The sequence below is a fragment of the Colossoma macropomum genome, unplaced genomic scaffold, assembly GCF_904425465.1.
Source record: "Colossoma macropomum unplaced genomic scaffold, Colossoma_macropomum, whole genome shotgun sequence".
In the NCBI taxonomy this organism is placed as follows: domain Eukaryota; kingdom Metazoa; phylum Chordata; class Actinopteri; order Characiformes; family Serrasalmidae; genus Colossoma; species Colossoma macropomum.
In genome coordinates, this window is record NW_023494800.1 from 13,464,788 (window position 1) to 13,482,674 (window position 17,887).

Consider the following 17,887-nt stretch of genomic DNA (forward strand, 5'->3'; position numbering starts at 1 on the left):
CTTAAGGTCTAGCTCTAAAGGTCGTCACTGGTCACTGCAGATAACTGTTTGTCAGAAACTACATTAGGACTTCTTGAGGATACTAAATAAGTTCACATGGTGTGAGGCAAGATTGTGATGAGACATGCAGTTAGCACAGTGCTAATAACAAGCTTCTATTACTTATTAGCTACATTAGCTTGACAAAATAGTGCAAAACTAAAGAAGCTATACTTTTCCAAACTATCACTTACCAAATGTCCTCTCCCTATATACCATCCCCAAGACAACCAAGGAAAGAACATCACAGCATCACATTTGGAAACCAACATTTGTATTTGGTGCTTTTCACGGTCAGATAATGAGACTGATTAACTTGTTCATAAATTAGAACGCACGTTCTGTAGTAACATTGAGCACAGTAGCCATGCACAATGTGCAGTAAATAATGCGAAAGGAGTTTGGTGACAACGTATCAACTTACAAAAATAAAAATATTATGTACAAAAATGTATCAACTGTTTTCATAAACAATATACATATACAGTACTTGTCCTTCCCAGGAGGAACAAGGAAATGATACACGTCATTTTTGCTTAACCCTCATAAACAGCTTCACTTCTCCGGCCTGGCAAATTTACAATTTGCTGATTTACTTATTCTATTACAATATATACAACATATTTTGGACAGTCTTTTAAGACAGCAAGTGGTGCTGAATTACAGACGTATAATCCCATGAACGGTTCAGATATGCTTCTCCTTCCAGCTACAGACCAAAATCCTTGGCTTCTTTAGATTCATATAGTACAGTTTTCCCAATAGCCTAGGGTGGGATGCAGACACCTTGCTCATTTAACAACCATGTAATATTACATTCGTAGCTTGATGTACATGTTCAATTATACAGTATCTGTATTCTCTCCATGTTGGAACAGATGCTTAAATACATTTTCACTAAAAGATGTTTAAACGCCCTGCACAGTCATTTTGGTGCTCACTTTCTGCCTGGTTTCATGAGAACATTTCATCGATGTACTTGTAACAAGGATTCTACAAACAGGTTGAGGAGACGTTATAAGACTAATTTGAGCCTGTTAAACCGGCTCCAATTTTCCTCTCAATGTTCCTGGTTGTTGTCTAATGCTTACTGAGGAGCGCAGACTCACTAAAAGGTACACCCTGTGCTTTTAGAACAGAAAAGCACTACAAAGCTGATTGGGCAGGAAATATGTTGCCTCTTTTTAATTAACAGGTTCTAGATGCAAAGCCTTTAGGCACTAATCTGAAAATTGATCCTTTAGCTGGGGTTAAATCTAAAAGAAAACTAAAAAGTTCTTAAGTACTTCTTAAAAGTTCTAAAATACTCATATGTTAGGGATCTAGAGGACCAACTGTGCAGGACCATTAAAAATAAAACCTCTACAGCAATGAGTTTTGAACATGACTGAAACTGAATCCATTTGGGCATCAATTACTTACTTACAGTATTAAGGGGAACTAATAATTTATACAATTGTGCATAATTCAGTCATTGAGGTGTAAACAAAGTCACTCAGAGGGATTTAATGTAAAATGTATTGTGGAGAAACTTCAGATTTCTTTACAATGGTGGTGATAGGAGCCAAGGGTTGTGATGTTTACATGTCAAATGCAGCCATTTATTTCGCTGTCCAAAATGACCTACAAGTGTCCCTAATATTGATGATGGTAATATAGTGGCACATTTTCTTTGGGGGCTACTTTTGCTGTACAACACCTTGCATGTTCTTCTCTGCCATTAATGGGGTTCTAAGAAAAATGTTTTAGGCATGTCTCAAAACTACACACAGGTCCTCAAGGGTCCTTTAGTAAAGAAAATGGTTCTATATAGAACCATGAACACTCAAAGACCCCTCTGAATGATTAAGAGGTTCTTTCTTTTTGAAAAGGGTTTAATATTGCACCAATATGTTACGATGTCAAGCTTGTAATAATAGAAGCACCTTTTGGTGCTATATAGAACCATTTTCAAAAAGGTTCTATATAGAACCATATTCAACACATTCTCCATCAGTCTGATGAACCCTTTCATGACCCTTTAATCATGCAATGGGTTCTTTGAGTGTTCACGATTCTATATAGAACCGAGGGTTCACTTTTGGAAAAACATTATTTCTAAGTGTGTACTGTAAAACACTGTCACAGGCGTCAGGCAGTGTATTCATGAGCATTTCATGTAACAGCTTTCTGTGATGCGCCTTTAAGAAGCACTAAAATGCTTCAGATGTCTGGTTCCTGTCACCACCACTGTGAATAATTTTGACTTGGTTAGTTTCTCTAGACTGGAACATTTCAAATCTAACTGCTCTGAAGGTCTTTGTTTAGATCTTAACCAATTTTTTATTATTATTTATTATAAGATTTTTTGAAAAATTGCTAAACTTCCCCTTTAATTAGTCCTGTTCACCAGCTATTAGGACGCTAACAAATGAGCTAACCAACAGAAATCATTTTGGTCAAAATAACGCAGGCCATTCTTTAACTATGCAATATTTGTCATTTTGTCCGCATCATGCAGCCTCACCAGTTAAGCAGTCAATGGGTATTTTTCACATCAATAATCAGGTACAGTTAATGACATGAGGAACCAACATGTGTGTATTGTTTTGATGGAAGAGTTGGTGGAACTCGATCATACAGAACCCTAAAAGAACAACTGTTTTTTATAAGCATGTTTCTAGAAACTGCACATCATATGAAGCCCCTGCAACAAAGTGGCTTTCCTCACAACACTGTAAGCTTTATCCTTTTCTTTTCACAGTCCAGAAAGTGCCATTACATCAAAACAAATGCGGCTGATCCACCGATAATCCATGCTCTGACTAAAGTGGTGAAACTCTAAGGTGGGCCAGTGGTACTGTGGTGAAGTCCCGGTAAACAAGCTTCTCAGGGAAAGATGTCTGTAGGTGCAAGATTTCAGTTCCAGTCCGTAATACTGTTAGTTTATTGGAGGCTGGCAGTCAGAGCTGATTAACCTAAGAAGAAGAGAATGAGAGCCATTAAACAATGTGACTAAAACCAGAAATATGCATGATGGTTTAACAGACAAAGATTAAGATAAATCCTGGACTGATATGTTTCAACGGAGGATTTCAATCGAAGGTGTGTGAGTAACTTTAAGACAAGAAGTTAAACCTGTGGCTGGGAAATGTCACCATACCAACATTTTTACTTTAATACCCTCAATAAGGGCTGGCTTCCCAGACAGGGATTAAGCCTAGTCCTGAACCACACAGTATTCTAAAAGGAGGTTCTCCATTGAAAGGAAAATGCAGTCCAGGGCGTGGCTTAATCCCTGTCTGGAGAAGAAGCATTGGGCATTACCATGATGTAGCATTGAAAAAGGATTGAGCATTACCATGTTGTAGTACTGAAAAAGCATTGAGCATTACTGTGTTGTAGCATTGAAAAAACACTGAGAATTAGTGTGTTGTAGCATTGAAAAAGCACTGAGCATTACTGTGTTGTAGCATTGAAAAAGCACAGAGAATTACTGTGTTGTAGCATTACAAAGCACTGAGCATTACCATGTTGTAGCATTGAAAAAGCACTGAGAATTACTGTGTTGTAGCATTGAAAAAGCACTGAGCATTACTGTGTTGTAGCATTGAAAAAGCACAGAGAATTACTGTGTTGTAGCATTACAAAGCACTGAGCATTACCATGTTGTAACATTGAAAAAGCACTGAGAATTACTGTGTTGTAGCATTACAAAGCACTGAGCATTACCATGTTGTAGCATTGAAAAAGCATACCATGCAAAGCTACTTACAAGTGTCTGGGGTTTTTGATTCTTCCCTCATTCATGTGCCCACATGGCCAGCTGAACACATGTCCTGTCCAGCTGTCATACTCAGAGGATACATGAGGAAGTAGAAGCGGAACACACACACACACACGCTGACATGGCTCTGTGTGTGGCGTTTGTGTGTTTGTTATAGAGGAGAATCAGAGGTGCAGCAGGGTGTGGGGGCATTTTCAGTCTTTTGAATGTGCTGGGGAGGGGAAGTTATTTATGACTGGGGCTGACCAGCGTAGGAGTCGGAGGGTAGACCAGCGCCACGTTCACTCGCTCGGAGCCATTCTTTGGGCATACAATCTCTGTTAGTCCCTCAGGCCGAGGCTGGCTAAGCAACTCACCTGGAACACAAAAACACAAAAACATACTACACGTTACATTTTGGTAACACAGTTAATATGAATGTAGTTTCACTTTTACTACTTAGCATATAATCCAGCAAGAAAGCACTTTTATACCTTGGAAGAAAAGGTGGTCAATATAGCTAGTTCAAGTACTTCATGTGGTAAGTTTAACTATTTATTTGATTGAAACAACCCCACTAATACTACTACTACTACTACTACTACTACTACTGCTATTACTTTTGCTACTGCTGCTACTACTTTAGCTGCAACTACTACTACAGCTACTCCTGCTCCTGTTGCTCCTGCTGCTATTACTACTACTACTAAGAATAATAATAACAATAATAATAATAATAATAGTAATAATAATAATTTGGACTAATATACTGCCACTGCCATTCTCACAGCAGGTTTGTTCTGAGTAGATTTGTTAGAATTTTTGTTGGAGAGGTGTGTCAATCATTATTTTGCAAACAGTCTGCAAGCAATAAAGAGAGCCTGGAAAATTGTCAAATAGATAATTTTAGGATATGTTAATGTTAAAACTTCATTAAAAAGTAATGACTTATCTTTGGGTTTATAAATAATTTATTTCATGTTTTCTATAGGATGTGTCTTGTGTAATATTCACTACCTGATAAGTGACCCATCTACTGACCCAGTGTTTGCCTTGACCCCTTTCTTAAAAATATAAAACATAAATGAAAAACAGTCCATTCTTATCCCACTAGAGGGCAGCAGTAGTGTGTTTATTGAGCTGTAAGCCAGGCTTTCTCCCAACACCTCTGAGAGTTGCTGCAGAGGGAGGTTCCTAACTGATGGGAAGGCTGTGGGAGCATAACACATGCTGATAAAGCAGAGCTCAAATGCTGTGTCACAAGGCACATGTTTCATTTGATCAAATGAAATGGGGGAAAAATTATTACCAGTGAAGCCACAATCAATGCCATGTGATTTCCTCCAGGAAAACATTCCTGCTCCACATTCACATGCCCCTCCTAGTTCTCTGTTTCAGATTCTCTACATTTAAGCACAAACAGGGAAAATCCAAGCCTACACTTCTAAAAAAATAAGGAACCAAATAGGGGTTTTCTGGAGTGATGCCACAGAAGAACCACTTCTGGTTTCCTACAGAACTTTTCAGTGGATGGTTTTTAAAGAATCACTTCTGTAAATAAGATGTGTGAAGAACTTTAAAATTCTCCACATAATGTAAATGTTCTGGACCAATTAAAATGTTTTCCATAGCGCTTAAACTAAATTGCAATGCTAGTGTTGATTCACTTTTGGAAAATATTTTAGTCTAGGGTTAGAATTAATCTGAGTCTGGAAAACTGGCCCAGTATCTACACTGTAAACTGTCACGTGTGTTCACCTATTTGTAACATGAGTATTAATGCATTACTGCATCCGCAATCATTATCAGTCAATATCATTTCAAACATACAGGCTAATGGCTTTTGAAGGCTTTTATTTGTGAGGTACAGCTATTTTTCAGCACTTCTAACTATGAAAATTCAGGAATTTCATAAATCCTCTTGAACATCTGCCTTTTAACTGACATACAGAGTCTGAACCCAGCCAACGTGGGCAGCTCACTTTGCAATACGAGCACAAAGCAGACAGAAGCACATCAGCTGGAACCTCTGAAGTAGTCAGTGTATCTCTGTCTGTTCAATCAGAGTGATGAGTAATGCAATCACTAGAAAAGCACTCACTTCACTCATCTTGTTACAAGATGTGAGAGAAGTGTGTCAGTTTCATACATGAAACAGACTATACAATGTTATGTTGGATGTGTGAGAACAATGGAATGAAGTCATTAATGTAAGTAAGTACAGGTAAGTACAGGTGACCCCACAATCACTTTGCCAGTACAGCTGCCTGGCTGTATTTACTGAGGACATCAAACAAAAACTGAAAAGCGAATTCAATATAATAACATCATAATAATAATAATATATCACACTATCATGGCGTCAGATGATATTCAAGCATTAAACATTTCTAAAATGAATGATCCCACACTTCTTGTGTGCTGCTACTCTACACTAAAGTAAAGAACAGCACATTACATAGTTTGTTCTAATGGAACTGTTTTGCTCTGATCTGCTTTTCTCAAAATTCTACCAATATTATACCCTACAGTGCAAAAAACATTTCTTGGTAAGTGAAAATATTTTAAATCTAGGCAATATATCTAACATTTCTCACTCTGGGATTTTTGTAAGAATATTATAAGATTATTCAATCCACTTCTACACTTTTTTACTTGTTTTAAATGATTATATATAGAGAAACTGTCTTATTCTATTGGAAGGTAATTTTTCTCTTGCTTTAACCATTAGATCTTAAAATAATCAAAATTATACAAATTTTGTCTTGGAAAGAGCAGAATTATCTGTCAATAGAATAAGAATTTCACTACATAAAATTATTTAAAACAAATAAATGTAAATGTACAGAAATAGGTTGAATAATCTTATAATATTCTTACATAAATCTCAAAATACAAAATATTACATTAATTTACTTATTTTCAAATGATTTCACTTGCCAAGATGTCATTTTTTCATTTTGGTGTAATTTTGTTCTTTCAAAGCAATCCTAAGTAACAAACACGTTTTATAACATCTGATTTGCATCAGTATGCTAATAATGTGCCTGGCAACTGCACACTAACATTGTATTGACTTGTCTGGCTTAACTGGACACAGATGCAGAATGACCTGTATAACTGCAGTCCAGTTTTGTTATATCTCTAGTGCAGCTCTATGACAAAAGAGGCACTACACAACATGCAGCCAGCTTTATTGCACTGCAGTTTCCCAACACATATTAATTATCTTATAAGCTGTATCATACTGAATGAGGCTAATGCTAGTGACTGTCAACATATCATGGAGGCTTAATAATATGCTGCACTGATCAAGCACAATAAAAGCTTAAGTCAATGTTTTCCGTCTTCCAGCAGCCTGTACAGTGCAGCACTTAAGCCATTAGTCCTATTGATTTTCTGCTGCTTTCTCCTTTGCACAGAGGGAAAGCAGCAGAAAAAAGGAGGGGCGGAGCTGGTCAGAGCCAAGGCCTCTCCACTGGAAGAGCAAGGCTAAAACAAGGCCATCAAACAAAGAACAATTCCACAGCAGAGGTTATCTGGCACAGGGTCAAGGTTTAGTTAATGGACATGTGCATTTCATGTAGGGCTGCAAGATATGAAGAGTACATTACACATTGATTATGTTGCAAAATATTGCAATTTCATCTCAGATTTCATCACAGTTAAGTTTTATTGGATCACGTACATTTCCTGATTCATCAAGATACCCAGGACATCTGGAACTGCCAAACGAAAAGAAGGAAAAAAGGAAATACTCTAAATAAGATCTCATATACTCTGCTCAGTCATGATTAAATCCTATTTAAATGATTTTTCCTCTCTCCTGAGAAACTACCCTTTTTTCGCTCTTTTGGTAATACTGTCTCACAGAGAGCTTAACTAGCTTAATAGAAAGCTTTGTTTTAGCCTAGTAATATATAAGGCCCCGTTTACACCTGGTCACTTCATGTGTCTCGAGTGTCAAGATTATATCTGGATATGACTAAGCCACATTGCAACTGTAATTGCAAGCATATAGATGCATTTAAAACATGCAAATCAAATCGCTCAAAGCACTTTAGGAGGTGGTCTGAGATACATTTGAGCCACATTATAGCAGGGTAAATGCATCCGTCTCGCCAAGACACATTCGACAATCAAAACCCCTCACTGTAAGACCGAAACTCCTCCCCATGCAGTCACTGGGCACGTGAGCCTCGATCGTGAAGAAGATAATCAGGGAGGACGCACACGGTTGGTGAAAGGATGAAATGAACTGCTTAATAACAATATGGCCTACTAACTGCAGAGGAAGAAGCTGGCAGGATAAATAATTGGTAGCTGGTTGCTGCGTAACAGATTTACATATTCCCCCAAATAGTGATCAGATTTCAGGCCAACTAACCAGATATGCATTTGACTACCAAGTGTAAACGCATGTGGCCAAAATCTTATCAGGATACAATCCAGATGCAAGTCACACGATGTGTAAATGGGGTCTAAATAATGAAAAAATGGTAGTATCTCATCATTTCCTTACGTAACTGTCCTCTACAGCTCAGAAATCTTTCAGCAATCTATCAGTAAAAGGAGGTCCTTGTGCTTTTTTCATTTGACTTAAAATGAAATGCTTACATTAAGCGCTTATTTCAGGTGTTCAGGTGATTCAGAAATTCAGAAAGTTCAGTATTGAGATGTGCTTTATTTCTCCTAAAACAAAGAGAAGTTGATCTTGTGTGAGACATTTTTCCTTTGAGTGTGATTAGAGTTAAACATTTGAGGCCGGTTTTGTGGACATGGATTGAGTCTAGTCTTAGACTAACCTGCAATGTCAATGGCACTTTATATATATTGACTGTCAGTTGTTATTTTTAGAATGATCACATTTAAGTTACATTTATTAGCCTCTAAAGTATTAACTAGCCAAGGTTAGCTGGCTGGACCTCAACATCACAACACTAAGAAATGTCTATAGTTACTCAGAATCATGTGAGTCAAACAAAATGTACATTTTTCTCTTGAGAGTGTAAAAATAACAGTAAAAAACCACTAGTCCTGTAGCTGCTAGCATACATGCTAATAGCAAAAGCATTAGAGCTTCAGCGCTAGCCAACATTAAATTGAACTCTTTACGAAGTGATAATTCACACAAATGTCTACAGTTTCCTAGAATCATGTGTTAAGAGTCCAGCATAACATATATTTTCTCTTAAGAGTGTAAAAATGAGAGAAAAAAACAAGTGTGCTCTAGCTGCTAGCATATATGCTAATAGCACTAGTTTTACAGCTTCTGAGCCAGCTAATGTTACACTAGTGAATAAATGTAACTTTACAAAGTGATAATTCTCGTCACTGCGATATTTCTCTCGTGTCTAATTCATTGTGATCGTAATACTCATGATATACGTGTTTCTGCTTTGTTCCACTTTTAAAAATATTGTAGCACCGAGAGGGTTTCAATGCGTCTTTTGATGTACAGCATGCTTGTCTCAGGCAACATTTGCGCAAGCTTGTTTTAACAATGATCACCAGTCAGTGCGCACATACAAAACATGCACATACTTTATTTAACATTATTGTTACTGATTCTAACATCACAAAACTGATGTAGTTGAACTGCCACCTTCAGATTGATGTGTCATGATGCATCAGGCTTATGCTTATGGGAGTCGGAGTGGAGTCATGCCATTGGTCATCTCTGCCGTCTCCGCCCGTCTGGGTCAGCTCAGCACTGCAGTGTGCCCAGACGGAACGGCAAATAGAATCATGGCAAAGGAATGTGCCATTCTTTCTGATTCTGAATAATGTTTCCAGGTACAACACGCATTCGCATTCTTGCGCTCCGGCCCACTCTGGCCTGTTTGTTCCTCTGCCAGGCTCTCCATCTCACACTCCTTTTTTTTTGCTCACTCTCAGAGGAGCAGTATAAGTGCCTTAAAAGGAAAACTACTGTTTCTCTGGACTCTGCTGGAAAAAGTTTCTTCTCCTGTTTGATGGCAAGTCGTTCTTTAAAAGATACCCCCTCTGTCGTGGAAGCTGTTAAAGGTATTGTGGAAAGACACAAGCAGGAGAGCCCAGCTGAGCTGTGAAGGCCTTTGCGGTTAACAATGGACTCAGAGGCCTCTGTCCCCAGAGTCATCCCTGCAGAGCGAAGGGGCGGGCCGGGGGTCCCTGATTTCTCCTTTGTTGAAAGTGATGGATTAGGCAGATGGAAAGAGGTGTCTCGGCTCATCTCAGTGTTAAGGCGCTAGCTCTGCAAAACATTAAGTCTACACAATTTTTCTCTTACCTCAAATGCAGCCAAGACACGTCTGAACTTTGCTTCTTCTTCTAGTTTTGCACTGGAGGTACGAGGCTGACGTAGCTAACGAGAAATGGAAGCACGCAAACTGTATGCCTAAAACATTAAACATTTCCTCATATGATATCGACTTGTTAAAGGGCCCATATCACAGAATGCGTGATATGGGTGATACTGATGCATCTGCTGAACTTGACTTTCTAAAAATAAAATGTAGAAGTATGTAGATGTAGACACAGTATGTGAACGTTGTTAAAGGCCATTCACTCCCCAATCCATACATGGAAAATTGAGCTGCAAAAACAGCCTTTTTAAAATTAATTGTTTTTTATGATGTCACAAAAACCACCACCTTTACACATATCTGCCTACACCAGTTTTGCTCTGCCCAGCCACACTGAGTGTTTCAGCCTGGACTGCTTCATGATTGAGACACAACACAGGGGACCCAAACAGAACAGGGCTTATTTACATACAAAATCATGGGATAAGGAGAGGTTGTAAAGGGTCATGCAAAAATGAATTATGACTGCTATTATGACTGCTTTTGATACATAAAATCACAAAAATGGGTAAAAAAATTAAATACAAGAAAAAAATGCAGGACACTTTAAATGATCTCGAATAGGCTTGCTAATATGGTTTCTGACACTGTCTGATGTACGAGTCACTTTTGTCCATTTTTACAGATAACAGTGCCATAAAGATAAAATCCACAAAACAGAGATAATACTGGCCATCTGATCTTGGTCATGGCCAGCCAAGCTGTTCTTGCTGACACAGGGAGTTAATGTGTGATGAAAGTGGGTCAGGTGGATGAGGAAGGAGGGATCTTGGGTAGAGACAGGCTGACTGGCTTCATCACACCATAGAACGACTTAACCCCTGAATCCTCTAAACAAAGAGCACTCGTTCAGCCCATCCTGCCCTAAAACACCCAAGCCCATCCCCACAGTGCTCCCTCCATTATTCACACCCTTAAAGGCAAATTCCACTGCTTAGCCTTATCAGCTGCCGAATTCCTTGATCTACATCTATACAGTCCATTTCTTCTAACAAGATATGATCTTCGTTCATAGGCAGTTGATTTCTGAGCAGTGGATTTCGATGCATCTGCTGAACTATTTTAAGTGAGACAGGAACTCAAGCATGAGGGAAGTTAAACTCGCCAAATATCCCGAGCGACAAAGCTGGCGCGATGCCAAGGTCAGGCCTGCTGCCTGGCCCTGCTCAGCCATCCGCTCTTCCATATTAATGAGTGCTGAGGGGAAGACCGTCAACGGCTTCTCCTTTCACTGGGCTATTTGTGACCAGGAGACCAGCTTGGCCTTAACCTATTCAACCAGCACTCTGCACCTAAATAATAAGTGCTGGAAAATACTGACCTAATCCAATATCATAGTGTTTTCCAAATACATCATAGTATTACATGATATTTAAGTCATCACCAAAAAAACAATAACTCTGCTAAAATAATGGCCAACAAAACTGATATAGCATGTTTTCTTAAAGGGTCCTTTTTTTGAAAAAACATATTTTTACTTGCTTTTTTTTAAATAAAAGAGCTTGATGTGATATGTAAACACTGAAAGTACCATTCACTCACCAGTTCATAAAGTCTACATATGGAAAATAAGCCACAAAAATAGCAGGCTGTTTTTGTGATGTCACAAAAGCTACACATTTTCATATATCTGCCTGTTTAGCTCAGCCTGGACTGCTGTTTGAACAAGGCTTAATGCATGACATTCTGAGTACACAGAAAGATGGATACAGAGAATACAAATAAACACAAAGAAAAATGGCTGTAAAATGAATATAATGCTTGTTATCCACCAATACTAGAAAATAATATTGTGGTGTGACACCGGCATCCGTATACTAAATTCATATCGACCTCTACAGTGAGTCTGAGGTGGTTTGGATTTGCCAAAACACAGTAAATCATCTTCAGTCAGTGCACAGTGTCTCACCCCTCAAAATCAGCTTATAGGCTACCACACAAAGGATTTTGTGCAGAACCAATTCCCTTATCTAATCTGGGATTCATATTTGTGCTCCAAGCAGAGATAATAGAATTTTGCAGGTCCGCCAACCCCCATGTAACCCCCATGTAACCCTCACCATCGCCTGATTTCAAGTTCAGACACGAAAACATCCCATGGTTCATCATGTGTTTACCAAATAGGCTGAGTCTCGGCCTCTATTGTACACAGCCTCTAAAAGCCAGTTTACACAAGAGCCCGACTGATATATTGGATGGCTGATGAAACTGGCTCTTATTCCAGCCAGGGACCAACTGCCGACGTTTGAACAGGTAAAAATGGACACAAAACATCACAATGATTAAAACCTAAATTTAGCATGAAGATCATAACTCAAAAACTGCAGAAATATTGCAGAAAACCGACAAAAATTTTGAGAATTAATTAACAAAACCATGAATAATTAGAAAGCTCTCCCTACATGCTTTAGTATTTATATAATTAAAGACTTTGCTGGGTGTTTTTTTTTCTGCTTTTTACTTGAATTTGAGAAGACTGACTATTTATATTTGCATTGCAAATGATGATATCTTGGCAATGGAAATCATCTAAAAACTAGTCAATATATCTAATCTATTTCTTGCTATACATTGTAAAGATGTTGTAAGATTATTTCATTTTTTAGGACGTTTCACATGTATTAATTCATTTTATCTTGTCTTGTCTATTTTACCTATTTCTATAGATAAAACTCTTAAAGCAAGGAAAGACATCTAGAAATAAGTTGATTCATTTTATAACATAGTAAGAAATATTAGGTATATTAACTAGATTTGAGATGATTTAACTTCAACAGATATCATGTTTTGCAGACAATCCACAGCTGATCAGGGTTTTCAATTTATTAAAATAAGTATCAGTGACAAAGTTTTCAGTCAGGTGCTAACACACTCACACACATCTGTCTGGCATACAGTACTGATGAAACACACACTCCGGAATACTGCTGGTGAAGTATCCTGAGCTCTCTGGGACAGGAAGCCTGAGTTCGAATGGAACAATGAGGCAGTTTCCATAACAAAACCTGCTGCTACTGCAAACACAGCCGCCTCAGCCTTGCTCAACATCTCCCTGGCCTCCCTTCCGATAAGTTAATAAAATATTTTTGCTGACAGCCCATTTTAAGTCTCTCTGGAGTAGCTTTTCATTCTTTCTTTTCAGGCGCACAGAAAAAAGCGGCACTCTCTTAATAATGAGAATCTAAAAATGGAGCACGTTGGACATTGCTCAACGACATGGAAAAACATGGCATATTTGTGAAGGAAATAACTTGCAAAGAATTCTAAACACTTGAAGTCTTTCAAATAATCATGATAAATTAATGTGTGTTTACAAACTGCTGAATAGGTTATAGACCAAGTCACGGAAAATATTCACATCTAAAACAACGCTGTGCACTCCTTTCCACTTCACAGACTAAGACCCACACATCAGTAATCCTTCACAGATAGACTTCTAGTTCAAAGAAAAAAAAACAATGAAAGTGCAAATCCTTGCTCAGCCTTCCTGTCTCACTCCTGGTGTTTTCCACAGAGTTTTTATCATTGTCAGTTACATGCTGTGACTTGCTCAGTAACCCTTTCTGAAGGCTGAAATTTGGGTCAAAGAACTTCTGGAATGCTTCACCTCCTTCGTCAAGTGTCCAGAGGATGTGGATTCCAAAAAGTGTCCAAAACAAACTTCCTTCTGAGCCAGTATTGAGGAACTGACATAGAATGTGCTCTGCCGGTTGTCCTTGACTTGGCTACACAAAATTCCTCTACACTGTAACATCTATTCATGAAAGGGAGCTCCAAGACAAACACTCAAACAATGAACACAGTAAAGACACGTTGAAACATTCTCTGTTCTCCATATACCGTGCAGTGTGAAAATGTGGGCAGTTTGTTGTTTTGACTCCAGTACATTCAAATGAAACAATGACTACAATATTAAAGTGCCTTAATTTGAGTGTCCTGGGTGAACCTTAAGATTTAAGCTCTTTTTTCAGATAGTCCTTGCAATTTAGGGGCTTATAAAGGATTAGATCTTTGGCTGTTCAGTTGCTTTTTGGCCTGCTATGTGTTGTCGCATCAATAGCTTGTGCAGAAGAGTGTTACCTACTGTTGTTATCTCAAAACATGAGGACCAAACAAGCGTCAAAGCCAATAGAGCAAGCCATCGGGAAAGGTGAAAATCAATTATGGACTTTAGACATGTCAAAATCTTGTTGAAGAGCAAGAACCCAGTGGTGGGCTTAATGAAGAAATCATGAGTTCTTTGTCATGAAGAAAACCCCTTTCAACAGACCGAGAACAAGCACAGATGGACGAAAGTCTAACACAAATACACACCAGCACTGGTCATCCCCAAGAACAGACAGGTCAGGTTACAGTTTGTTAAAAGGGCATAAATACAGAGAGTTTTGAATGTTTGATGAAACTGGTCTTCAAAATAATCGCCACTGAATTCCAAGACTGAATTCCAAGACTCCTGGCTCAACAGAGCTTTTCTAATCTGGAACCAAGTAATTTTCAAATTTATAGCACCCCCTGCTCTCCCACAGTCACTCTCACTAACTGTTTTAAAGAGCTTAGGAAACTAAAGGTCCTGATAACTATACCATTAGCTCCATGAGCTACTTTCTCTTGGTGGTCATGCACTACTGGTATGTTCCTGCTATTTTTCTTCTAAGTGTCTTCCCAGATTTTATCACGAAGAGCTCTTGTGCTTTAGAAGAGTTCTGTGGGCACCACAGTCCATGGATGTAGCCTCTGCCAACCCATCAATGTTTTCTTTCTATCAGTAATTGAACCTACCAAACTAATTGTGAATGAAATTTGTTGGCAACAATAATACTGATAGCAGTTGCAGCCCTATCTGTGATTCCTATGTGATACAGACAAATAAAATAGATAAAAGCACAAAATATCCACTTTAGAACTGTTTAAAGCACTTTAAAGCTGTGTAGAATGTTTAAAACGTCATAAATGGGTTTAAAAGGGGGCTTCTGGGTAATAAATGACCCATAACAATAAAAACTGCTTGATGTGAAAGACTTTGAATATGGGCCTTTGGGACACTGAAAGATATGGTGGTTATTACAAATTGTTAGAAAGGGAAAATAAGAATATATACAAGTTGTATAAGCAGAGAGACTTATATAGATACATGCTCATGTAGTATGTTGGGGATTAATTCTCTCTATTTGTAGATCACAGTTGTTGTAGTTGTGTGTCACCATTATCAGATCTGTCTGGGGTTTTAGTGGTTTCTCTTTGTCTTAGGTGACCTCAGTGACCAGTCTCTTAATCTATTGTGCACACGAGTAAAGAGGTCTCGTTTTGACCTTAAAGCGCTGAAAACCTTTTCAACAGAGCAGGCTGGGCCGACAGCTGCGTGGAAATGTCATCAGGACACAAGGCCCTGTTTGAAACATCAGCTTACCCACACGCCTGCTAAGCTGCATTTTGGTGCAGATCACTCCTCACTGCACGTGTGCGGCGCGTTTGTTAGCATGTGAAAGAGAGAATGTGGAAGGTGTGTGCATTGCATTGGTTTGAAAGGGACGTTAATAAATCAAATAAATGAGTGTAGAAATTGATATAGGTCACAGTCTGCAGTTAATGTCCACTGTGCAGGGCAGAACAAAGAAATGACCCATCATATGTCTGCATTTATTACTATATTACTGTCAGCTATAATACTAATCATGTAACTGGTAGATTATTTTGCTGATTAATTGAGTAATCAAAGGCCCAACAATATAAATTCATTGAGAATGTAAATTTTGATTGATTTTGTTTTTTATCAAATTATTGTGACAGCCCTATTAATCCATGTGACACTCTGCATATGTGCATCTGTGTATGTGAGCATTAGCTGTGGTTTGTGAAAGGAAGAGAGAGAGAGAGTGAGAGAGTGAGAGAGAGAGACAGAGAGAGAGAACGAGAGAGAGAGAGAGACCCTGCTGGTCTCATTGCAGTGCTCTGCTTGCCTGTTTAACACTCTGGTGATAATCCTGAGGCTGAGCTGTTGGCCTTCTCATCTCTAAACCCGGCAGGCTGGCCTCTCCTGAACCCCGCGATGCTCATGCTGCTGCCCTGGCCCTGCCCTGCCTTTACAAGGGTTGCCTTGAGTCATAATAGACTCCAAAGAGCCACTCCAAAAGCATTTGGACAAGGACGATTTGTGTTGTTTTGTCTCTGCACTCCAGAACGCTGGATTAAAAATGAAAATATCACTATGGGCTTAAACTCTAGAACTCTAAGGTAGGGTTTCTCAGCCCTCTGCTGGTCCTCGGGCCTACACTGACAGGGAGCAAGTGGTCGATAGCAGCTGTTGATGGCTCTAATAAACCATTGGCAGGTCCAGACTTCAGTTCCTCACTCTCACAACTACCCATCTAAATATTACTTTTGTAATAGTTACTAAAAAATTCACAATAGAAAATCAATAATAAGCCTTAAGATTAACAACAGGGCTTTAGTTTAAAGGGTTAACCAGTGGTGGCCCTCTGGAACCATTTCCTCTCAACATAAAACACAGAAACTAATGCAAATGACTTGGTTTCATACCATTCTGTCTGGACATTCCACATACACCCACGAGCCCCTTGCGATCAGCTCGAACTCTGAGCACAAACAGTGCATTCTCCTGTAGAACAGCCTGGGTGGTAAAGCAAACAGTAGTTTAAAGTGACAGTGAGAAACAACAGTCAAAATGGTCCCTGGCAGGGAGTTTCGCAGATTCTTTCACTGCATCTTTCTCATATGACTGGACACGATGAGTAAAAGAGGTCAGTGACGGAGAGATGAATCATCATACACTGGAAATGAGGAATGAGGGAGAAAAACAGCTGTCTTACAGTTTATGCACACCAGACATGCTGGCGCAACTAACAAAGAGAAGAATCAAGCTAAAGAGTCACAAACAAGCTCAGGCAAACCAAAGGCTAATCAGATGAGACAGAAGGAGAACTGCAACTGCCACCCAGCAGATATATATGGCTAAGTAAGAGTGGGTGATATGGCAAAAATGTAACATCGTACTATCTGAAAACATAGTGGTGTATCAGGCCCCAGTGCATACATACATACATGTATAGAAAATAAATAAACACATTCAATTAATAATAAAAAACATTGTTTTGTTTGTTGATTTTTAGGTTTCAACCAAGTTTGTGCTCTAATACAGGCTAAGTTGAGATATATTATTTAAGAGCTCCCAAACTACATTTCACATGTGATTTTTTCCTCCTGACGTCCAGATTTAAGGTTTGTGAGGTTTAACGTAGCCAAAGCAGTCTAGTTCATTTTAATACCATTTTTCAACCTCTCTTTATCCCTTACAATTAAACAGGCTGTTTTAGCTACTGTGTAAATGAGCTTGAAATTATAGTGCTCTAAAAGTGATGACAATAGCAAACCAATATGATAATGACAAGATCACAATAACATTACTGTCATATTGCCCACTCATGTCCAAGGCACATGGCTCTCTTTGATCATCTCACTAAATAGACTGATCCCGGCTAAATAGCAGCTTCATAACAGACCTGAATGAAATCAGAGGAATTTGTGACCTACTTTCATCCAAAGATCTCTCAGCAAAAAATCTCAACCTGGAAATAAGTAACCCACGTCGTTCTTATTGAGGCACTGCGAAGTTGTGAGTCTGGCGAGCTTTTTGGGGTCCACTGCTCTGGTGGCCAGAGTGCTCTGCTATGCCAGAAGCACCTGTAGTTGCAAGATGTGTGCGGTTACTTCTGGCTTTGCTGCCGGTGGATTTTAATTA

General features: G+C 38.8%; 1 protein-coding gene across 1 annotated transcript in view; it reads right to left on the reverse strand.

The window, feature by feature from the left end:
- Nucleotides 1–296: 296 nt before the first annotated feature.
- The window catches only part of mfhas1 (malignant fibrous histiocytoma amplified sequence 1), a 39,138-nt gene continuing 21,547 nt past the window's right edge, over nt 297–17,887 (reverse strand). The window contains exons 2-3 of the mRNA XM_036587582.1: nt 3,794–4,161; nt 297–2,996 (exon numbers count right to left, since the gene is read on the reverse strand). Coding sequence (XP_036443475.1) covers nt 4,031–4,161 — 131 coding nt within the window. The 3' untranslated portion in view covers nt 297–2,996; nt 3,794–4,030. The remainder of the gene's footprint in view (nt 2,997–3,793; nt 4,162–17,887) is intronic.